The sequence below is a fragment of the Helobdella robusta genome (assembly GCF_000326865.2).
Source record: "Helobdella robusta unplaced genomic scaffold HELROscaffold_14, whole genome shotgun sequence".
NCBI classification, from domain to species: Eukaryota; Metazoa; Annelida; class Clitellata; order Rhynchobdellida; family Glossiphoniidae; genus Helobdella; species Helobdella robusta.
The window spans coordinates 168,713-178,811 of record NW_008703782.1 but is presented as its reverse complement, the minus strand read 5'-3'; the positions used below and the strand labels follow the sequence as shown (position 1 = coordinate 178,811).

At 32.8% G+C, this 10,099-nt stretch overlaps 3 protein-coding genes across 3 annotated transcripts in view; 1 reads left to right on the top strand and 2 right to left on the bottom strand.

Annotated features, from left to right (window-relative positions):
- The window catches only part of HELRODRAFT_168642 (hypothetical protein), a gene marked incomplete at both ends in the record, with an annotated part of 10,104 nt that extends 4,613 nt beyond the window's left edge, over window positions 1–5,491 (top strand). The window contains 6 exons of the mRNA XM_009014502.1: window positions 274–1,112; window positions 1,659–1,751; window positions 1,998–2,147; window positions 2,441–2,509; window positions 2,763–2,922; window positions 3,083–5,491. Of these exons, the coding sequence (XP_009012750.1) occupies window positions 274–1,112; window positions 1,659–1,751; window positions 1,998–2,147; window positions 2,441–2,509; window positions 2,763–2,922; window positions 3,083–5,491 (3,720 nt within the window). The remainder of the gene's footprint in view (window positions 1–273; window positions 1,113–1,658; window positions 1,752–1,997; window positions 2,148–2,440; window positions 2,510–2,762; window positions 2,923–3,082) is intronic.
- A 2,386-nt stretch (window positions 5,492–7,877) lies between these two features.
- On the bottom strand, window positions 7,878–9,060 carry HELRODRAFT_168641 (hypothetical protein; the record flags this gene model as incomplete). Its single annotated transcript, XM_009014501.1, has 6 exons — window positions 7,878–7,928; window positions 8,057–8,104; window positions 8,228–8,299; window positions 8,368–8,433; window positions 8,563–8,686; window positions 8,942–9,060. The coding sequence occupies 6 exons, from the start codon at window positions 9,058–9,060 to the stop codon at window positions 7,878–7,880; spliced, it is 480 nt and encodes a 159-aa protein (XP_009012749.1).
- Window positions 9,061–9,389: 329 nt separating this feature from the next.
- Window positions 9,390–10,099, bottom strand: part of HELRODRAFT_190578 (hypothetical protein) — a gene marked incomplete at its 3' end in the record, with an annotated part of 13,267 nt that continues 12,557 nt past the window's right edge. The window contains exons 16-17 of the mRNA XM_009014500.1: window positions 9,745–9,919; window positions 9,390–9,532 (exon numbers count right to left, since the gene is read on the bottom strand). Coding sequence (XP_009012748.1) covers window positions 9,390–9,532; window positions 9,745–9,919 — 318 coding nt within the window. The remainder of the gene's footprint in view (window positions 9,533–9,744; window positions 9,920–10,099) is intronic.

Here is a 10,099-nt window from a genome sequence, read left to right as displayed (position 1 = left end):
ACACAGCAGCAGCAAAACTCAGAAATGACAGACATTACAGAATTTGCTATAAATGCTCTACTGACTCTCTCATTGCCAGCAACAACAACGACAACAACAACGACATCAGAATCAACAACAACATCAACAACAGCAATGACAACAACAACAACATCTTCACTTGCTACATCATTATCAGTAATACCATCAGTAGTAGCTACCACAATATTTGCGGCCACATCAACAACAACAACGACTTCTACCAATACTTCAACAACATCAACAACTTTGCAGCTACTGCAAAAACAAACCCAACAGCAGTCAACAATCTTGCAACAGGCGCAACAAAAACTACCACAGCAGCCACAGAGTCAAGAGCAAGCCAAACAAGACACACAGCATTCACCACAGCACTCAAATCCACAACAACCAGCACAGCCACAGCAGCCACAACTGACTCTGATGAACGAAACGTACGTCATGACATTAATGTCGAAACTCCAACGACACACTATGGCATCGTTCAGTCATCACATCCCCGTCCATGTCATGCTGGCTGACTGGACCACTAATGTCATCCAAGCTGCCCTAGGCTCCAGTAAGACACACTCCAACCAGGGGAACGCCAAACATGTTTCACTTTCACATTCTACAGCCGCTGCTGCTGCTACTGCTACTACTTCTACTACAAAAGCTACTGCATTTTCTTCTACAAGTTCAACAGTTCTTTTGAAAAATACCATCAGTACATCTGCTATTTCAGCTAATAGTAACACGATCAAAGGTAATAATAGTTGTAATCTGACAAGTTTTCAACTGTTTCCGAATCTGTTGAACATGAAGTTTCAAACCAACACCACCACCACCTCCAACAACAACAGCAACAACACTGCTAGTGGTGCTAACAAGCTGTTTTATATAGTAACAAACAACAACAGCAGCAACAATCAAACTAACTTGCAACAACAACAACAACAGCAGCAGATAAAAATAGTTCAGGGTTTCCCTCACTCCTTATCAGCTGCAGCAAGATTATGCAGCTCAGCACCTTCAAATGACGATGATGACCTTGACCCAGATAAAAGTAGGTCACCATCTCCACAGAGGTCGTCTTTTAATGGACCTACTGTCAAGTTAGAAATATTTCTTTTTCGTTTTTTAAAAAAGGAAATGTTACTAAATTTATTCAAATTTATGCCATTTGTAACTCATTTAAATATTAATGTGTGTGTGTACAGCTTGTTCATCTACCCGCCGACACCTGGTCCAGGCCGTATTACGGTGACCAATGAAGATTTTTTCTGCCTGAACGACGGAGAATTCCTCAATGACGTCATCATTGATTTTTATCTCAAGTCAGTCAACCAATCAATCAATCAATCAATCAACCAATCAATCAACCAATCAACCAACCAACCAATTAATCAATCAATCAATCAATCCTATCAACAGGTACTTCCTGCTAGAGAAATTACCAGCTGACCAGTCAGAAAAAGTGCACCTCTTCAGTTCTTTCTTCTACAGGAGGCTAACACAGAAGCATGCAGGAGAAGCTAACAGCTCTTTGACGTAAGTTAAGAAGATGGCCTGGTGTATTGTTGAATAAACACGCACACCACACACACACACACACACACACGCACACATGCTTACGCACATACATGCATACATATATGCAGGCCTGAGCAAGTCAGGCATTCGAGAGTAAAAACTTGGACCCGACACGTGGACTTGTTTAAGAAAGATTTCATCATTGTGCCTATAAATGAAAGGTTTTTTGTTGTTGTATGTATGTGTGTATGTGTATGTGTGTATGCGCGCGCGTGTGTGCGCGCGTGTGTATGTATATAAGTATGTATGTTGGGATTGTTGTATGCTGGTTTTGTGTTTGCCGTTAATAATAAATAGCACCGTTTGTTTTTCTTCTTTTATCTCTGCATAAATTAATATGCAAATTTATTCAAAAATTATGCAAATTTATTCAAAAATTATGCAAATTTATTCAAAAATACACACAGTGCCCATTGGTACCTAGCTATCATATGCTTCCCTGGCTTGTCAGAGGCTGTCGTCGAGCAGATAAATATAGAAAGGCCCGTCAATAACAATGATGGGACGACGGCGACTGCAAATCTCATTAGCAGGACTTCTAAAATTAGATTCAAGCAGTAAGTTTGCATGAATGAATTAATAAATTGATGAATATTTGTTTTGTATTTTATGTTTTTGAGTAGTTTAAGTTTGCGGGGTTTGTATTTTACAGAAAATAAAATGGCTAGGCTGTTGTTTTAGCTGTTTAGTTGATTGAAGTCATTGCAGATATTTAGAAATTCGAAAATTTTTCAAAGTTTATTGAATTTTAAAAATGTTAAAGGTTGCCGTAGTTTTTTAAAAAATATACATTAATTTTTTGGACGACTTTCCATATTTATTATTCTTTCCCTAACCCACACTTCCACAGGCCTTGCATATTGATTTTTGATTCTTTGGCAGTACCATGTAGGTATGCTGTGGTCAGAGCTCTGAGAGAGTTAGTAACTGTATTCATTCGTTCGATCGTTCGTTCATTCATTCCTTCGTTCGTTCGTTTATTCATTCATTCATTCATTCATTTAATTAATTATTCATTCATTCAATTATTCATTCATTCATCCATCTATTTATTTAATTCATCCATGCTTATTTATTCATTACAGTTAGCTAACATCCAACAATAGATCGAATTATAAATCAAGCTTATTAAATTATTCAAATATGGTAATTTATGTAAATTTATTCCGTAGCTATCTACAAGAAGAGTGGAATGCAAAGAAAAGGAAAACAGAGGGCGAAAGACTATTCACCAAAGACAATTTTGTTGGGGCCTTTCCTAGGTGCCCCCTACAAACAAACTACAGTGACTGCGGTGTCTATGTTCTGCAGTATGTTGAGAGCTTCTTTCAGGTAGTAGGTTCTTTCTTCTGAGTGTGTTTTTCTTTGCGACCTTGTTGTAATAGGGCCACTAGTTTTTGTGTCATTGTTGCCGATTGAATTTCAAAAGAAAAAAAAAATCATCAACCAATCAGATTAATCATTCGAACTATTCTAACCAATCACCGTACAGAATCCAATTATCGACTACGTCTTCCCGATAACGAGCACGGTCAACTGGTTCCGGCAGGACGTCGTGGCCAATAAGAGGAAGTTCCTGCAGAAGTTAGTGAACGAGCTGAAGGACAAGCTCAATCCGTCCTTAAAATATGACCCATTTAACGACGAACTCAATCCAATCGTAAACCCCGAAACTGGGTCAATCAGTAATAATAATAAAAATAATAATAACAACCCTGAATTGAAAGATGTTGATATATCACCATGTAATAATAACACCAACAACAATAATATTAATAATAACAATACTAACCTGGTTAGTGCTCAGAGTATAAATTCACTTTTACTCAATGCTTACAAAGCAGCAGTATCAACAGCTACTACAGCAGCGACTGCAACTGCAACGACAGTGATGATGTCCTTGCCTCAAACGTTTAACAAGAACATATTCGACCTAGCTAAAAGGTTATCCATCCCCACGGCCTCTACTGGAAGGCACATCACTAAAAATGTTAATCTAAACTTAGCCGGCCAGCAGCAGATTCAAAATTTCACTAACCTCGGTGCCACTAATTTCATTGGTAAATTAACGTCCGGGATTGCCCCAAATACTGCTTGTAATTTTACCACTACTCTCCCTACTGCTACTTCTTCTACCGCTGCTCCTGTGTCTTCTGCCGCTTCTACATCTACTACTACTTCTACTACAGCTAATTATATTACTAATACTATTGCAGTTATAACTTCTCCTATTACTACTACTACTACTTTTCCTACTAGTATAAATGATACTGCTACTGATACTACAACTAATAACTTCATGCAAGTTGATGATGATAATATCTCTAATACAAGTTTTCTATCATCTTCTGGTAATTTTTCTATTACTACCACTACTACTTCTACTACTATTACTGCTGCTGCTGCTGCTACTACTACTACTAATAATAATAATTTTGATAATGATGTTGCTAATATTGGTACCGTTAGTATAGAAGGTAATATTATTAGTAATAATGTAAATAAAGATTTTAACAGTAATGGAAATAATAGTAGTAGTAGTAATAATAATAGTAATAATAATGATAATAATGATGATAGTGGTAGCGGTACTACGCTGGCTAAGAAGAGAGATATTGATAGCAGGGAGGAGGTGGTCTATGGTGAGGAGAGAGCTGTGAAGAGGTTCAAATCGTGCACTGATGGTGAATGTAAGCCTGCTGGTGGCCTACAACAGTACCAGCAGCAGATGGAATATTTAACATTGGTAAATACTAAACCTATTAATACTCTCAGTAATTGCAATCCTGCTTCTGCCTCTATTTCTACTACTGCTTTTGCTACTGCTGTTGCTTCTTCTGCTGCTATTACTGCTATTACTCTTGTTCCTTTTACTACTAAAACTGATTTTGCGGCTACTGCCGCTACTTCTACTACTACAACAGCAATAGCAACTGCTGCTGCTGCTAATCCAATGCATATTTCTATGGATATTAACGCGAATACTTCTAATACGACTGTAGCTACAACTTTTTGTAACTTCAATGTCACAGACGGTGATAATGTAAACGCCACTCCTGCGTACGCTACATCGCTTGATGACGTCAACATCAACAACAACGACAACAACAACAGCGACAATAACACTAATAGCAGTAACGATGGTACGAATTTTTTCCCTAGCACAACTTACTCAACATCTGACAACGTTATATTCGGAGTCAGTAATTCAGTAAAGTTACTTTCTGGTGTTGGCAACAATAGTTTAGAGTCTGCACTTTGTGGTAGTAGTAGTAGTAGTAGTAGTGGTAGTGGTGGTGGTACCACCGATGGTAGTAGTTATTCAGCTACCGGTATGTGTGTGGATACTAATGTTACTACTACTGCTACAACTACTAATAATAATCATGATGATAATACTATCAATGCTAATAGTATAGACAATGCAATAAGTAGTTGTAATAGTGATGGGAATTTTTTAAAAGTCAGTGATGGAAAAGTAGACGGTGTTACCAAAGAGTGTTTGGAAGATTTAAACGTGATCCAACAACAGCAACAACAACAACAGATACAACAGCAACATATACAACAACAACAGATACAGCAACAGCAAGTACATCAACTATTGCAACAACGGCAGTATCAACAATCTTTTTCTCAGCATTTAAACCAACACAACAACAACAACAACACAGACAAAAAGAATATTTCTGACGAAAAGTTTGACACCGTTTCATCTGTTGCTGAACTACAACAACAACAACAACAACAACTTATAATACATCAACAGGAATTTACAGACAATAAAGATGACATCAGCTCACACGACATCAGCGAAATAAACAACAGCATGGATATTGTTGAAGACAGCAGCAGTGATAGTCAGAAGCCCAATGACATTAACCAACCATTGCTATTTTGATTATGTTACTGATGATGTTTATACGTATATGTGTGTCTGTCTATGTATGTGTGAGTGTGTTTGTGTGTTTATGTATGTATGTATTATTATTATGTTACTGATGATGTTTATACGTATATGTGTGTCTGTCTATGTATGTGTGTGTGTGTGTTTGTGTGTTTATGTATGTATGTATTATTATTATTACTGCGTGTATTCATTCATCTGTTTTGGCATCATTTTTAAAAATTCATTAGATGAAATGAAATGTATAACATATATAATCTATTACTTTGTGTTTCTTTACTTTTAGTTTAGCAGACAGTTTAAATAAACACTGACTATGTTTGTCTGCCAATGTGTACATACATGTAAATATATATATATAAATGAAAGATATATATATATATATATATAAAGATATATATATATATATATATATATATATATATATATGTATGTATGTATGAGTGACCCTTTGTATGCATATGTTGAAGTAATAGAAATTACATTTCTTTTCGTTCTATAATTTATTTAAATCGAAATTCCTGGTAAAACAGAAAATGAAACCTTTTTTTGATTGCTGTTATTATTATTATTTATTATTATTATTGTTGATCTGTGGATATTGTAGGGAGAAAGAGAGAGAGAGAAAGAGAGAGACAAGTGTAATGTAAGATGATGATGTAATGTTAAATTGTAATTTTTCAATGAGTTTTTTTTTATAAAAATCCATTTAATTTACTTGAAATATATATATATATATATATATATATTTATTTATATAGAGCATGTACAATAGCATTATTTTCGTTCTTATATTTTTATGTATAATCACACACACACACACACACACACACACACGCGCGCGTATATGTATTATACATAGGGTATAATATGTGCACGCGTATACATAGCCGGTATATATATATATATATATATAGAGAGATCATTAATTTTTGTAATAAACAAGAGAAAAAATGTATGTGTATTTGTTTCTATACATATATATATATATATATGTATATATATATATATGAGTGGATGTACGGGTGTAAATATTTTTTTTTTCAACAGCTATTAATAGTAAAGAGCCATATATATCTTTATGTATATATATATATAAATATATGTATATATATATATATCATATATATATATATTGTATAGCTAATAGTATGTATATTTGCTTGCACGTTCTCAAATATTCACTGTCACTTCTTTGATTACTACACAACTTTTTTATTGTACCAATCGCATCTTTAGTATTATATATAGTTGAAGTTTGTTGGAAAGATAGATAGATAGAGGGAGAGAGAGAAAGAAAGAAAGAGAGAGAGAGAGAGGGGGGGGGGGGATTTAGAGATGGCAATAGAAACAGTGCGGAATTCTAAAATCATTAAAGCGACGATATTTTTCTGTGTAGTAACTGAATAATACTACAATTTGACTACAACCTTATCATTCAATAGCATATATATATATATATATATATATAATCGTATATATATATATATAGTTAAATAGATCTTATAAAGCTATGGTATAAGGGCTGCATATACTTTATATAGAATGTATATTTATAAAACTGTATATTAATTTAGCTTTAATAAAATTAATAGTGACGACAAGAATTTAGTTAGAAATATTGATAAATGTAATAAAAAGAACTATCCATCGCTAGAAATTCGGTAGATTTCATAAATAACTCGATATATATATTATATATATATATGAATACATACACAATGTATGAATGGTTTTATATATATAATATATATATATATGGTTTGCAGGAATTGGCTATTACACTGAAGCATTGAAAAACAACTAGAAATAGAGTAAATTTATTTTTTGGTTCTTTATCTCATCATTTTTCGTTTGTTGTAATAAAAGAAATACATGGATATGACGATTTTGTTGTTGTAGTATTGTACAATACAATACAATACAATAACATACAATACCAGCCCATACAATACAATACATTACCATACAATTCCATACTATACAATACAATGCCATACCATTCAATACAATACAATTCCACGCCATACAATACAATGCATTACCATACAATACAATACATTACTATACAATTCCATAACATACAATACAACACCATACCATTCAATACAATACATTACCATTCAATACAATACATTACCATACAATACAATACAATACATTACCATTCAATACAATACATTACCATACAATACAATAGAATAAAATAAATAATTAACTAAATATGAACAAACTATCACTCTAGATCGCATACATCACGTGATGTTACTTGTGAAAAGTAAAGTATAACGATAATAAGTGCAAAATGAACACTTCATTACGTCATAACCACTACATAGATACAGAGATATTTATTTAAACTTTGGCTGGCATGGATCTTTCAAGTGTGAATGAAATCTATGTGAGATGATAATTTTTTCTCTATGGACTCCTGCAATTTATTACAGGTTTCTAATTATCTTTTTCATAATATAATATAATATAATATAATATTATTACTATTATTGCAATAATTTGTACGATCATCATTGATATTTTTCGTTAACATGTACTACTAACTAATTCTCTTTTAGCTTCTTCTAACTCTACTTTGGCCAGCTTAGAATCCTTTTAGACAAATATCAATAATAATAATAATAATAACAACAACAACAATAATAATAACAATAATAGTAATAATAATAACAATAAATAATAATAATTGTTATTATTATTTGATTCTCCACTAACAGGCGACAGAGAATGAAAAGCATTTAATTTCTGCTTTACTGCATTCAGCTCGTCTCTTTTGGCCTGCAAATCCTAAATTATAATTTAAATTATTATTAATAATAATAATTATTATTATAATAATAAAAAACAATAATAACCTTGGATTTTTGAACCAGGGCACTATGGTATAACGACGATGACAATTCGGCGTCCGTTAATTCCGACTGTATGTGTGTATTTTTGAGTATTTGTGTGTATGTTTGTTTGAGTATGTCTCTCTCTCTCTCTCTCTCTCTCTCTCTCTCTCTCTCTCTGTGTGTGTGTGTGTGTGTACAGATGGATCATTTATTTACTTTAAGGCGTCGGATAGTTTTGTCATAGCCACTTAGCTTCTGGTGGAAAAATTTGGCTTTTTCCGATTTTCTTTTCAAATCATGATCTTCAACTTTACAATGGGATTCTAGATCTTTCTGCAGACTTCGTGAATAATAATAATAATAATAATAATAATAATAATAATAATAACAACAATAATTTTCTCCTGTCAAATCAGCAAACAGGCAACAACCAGTCTTAGCTCGTTGATATGATCAGCGCGAGCAGTTAATAATAAAAACAACAACGATAATAGTAATAACAAACATAATAATTAATAATAATAATAAAAACAATAATGATGATAAGAATAAATAATGATAACAATAATTAATAATATTATTGAGAGTTACAGACTTTTGTAACTTTGCGGCTAGCATCAGCTGCCCCTTATATTTCTCCTTCAGTTTCTCCAGGGACTTAATCTCCTTACCCATATCTTCATTTGCTCTCATCCTTTCGTTCGCTCCGTCCATCATCGACATAATTATGCTAAATTTATTATAGTTGTTTTTATTATTACCGTTGTTATTATTATTATTATTATTGATTAATACTATCAAAATTTAATCGCTATGACCATTATACTGGCCTACCATTGTTATTATCTTAAAACATCGTCATTTTCTTCAATATTATCTGAACGACATATGCCAAACTTATGTGACGTCATCATCGTATAAGAATAACAAGACTTTATCATCATCGTTTTTATCATCGTCATCGTCATACTAGCCCCCCCAATACTATCAAAGTTGCATCAGAATTATCATCATCCTCTTAGTCGTCGTCATCATCACCATCATCATTCTTGCCTGCTGTTATCAGGATTTTCAACGTTAAGGATGTTGGCCACGGATGATAACGTTGCCAACTTACGTAACGTTTCTTGCTGCAAATCTGGCTCTTGTATATTAATTCTCTCTAGAATATTCTCTAAACGTTTTTCTGTTGAAAAAGAATTTTTCAAAAAATAATACTACTACTAATACTGCCACTACTACTACTATTACTACTACTATTACGGCTGGTACTACTACTACTATTTAAAAAAGCCTTGCTGATATAATTAATTAAATATCAGTAGTACTAGCATAAAACCACAAACATACTAACACACACACACACACACACACACACACAAACGCATACATACACACTTTCATTTTGATAAAAAGAGATATTATTATGGTGAAACTCGATGACAGCTTGCATATTCTCGTCAGCCATCTTGTTTCTGACCATCAGATCGTGAAGGTAATTGATGGTGTAGTCATTTTTTTCAAATGCTTCAAACTGCCTGCCATTGAAAATTTCATTCAGCCAATCTGCCACCTAGTGTCCATTTATTTTTATTTATTTATTTTCAAATAATAATAAACAGAAAAAAAATTAGAATTAGATTAAGATTTAGCGGAAGAGAATTTAAAAAATAAAATTTATTCAAACTAATAATTTAAATTTTAAAACTTCATAATTTTGAATAAATTTATATTTAATTAATAATTAATTAAA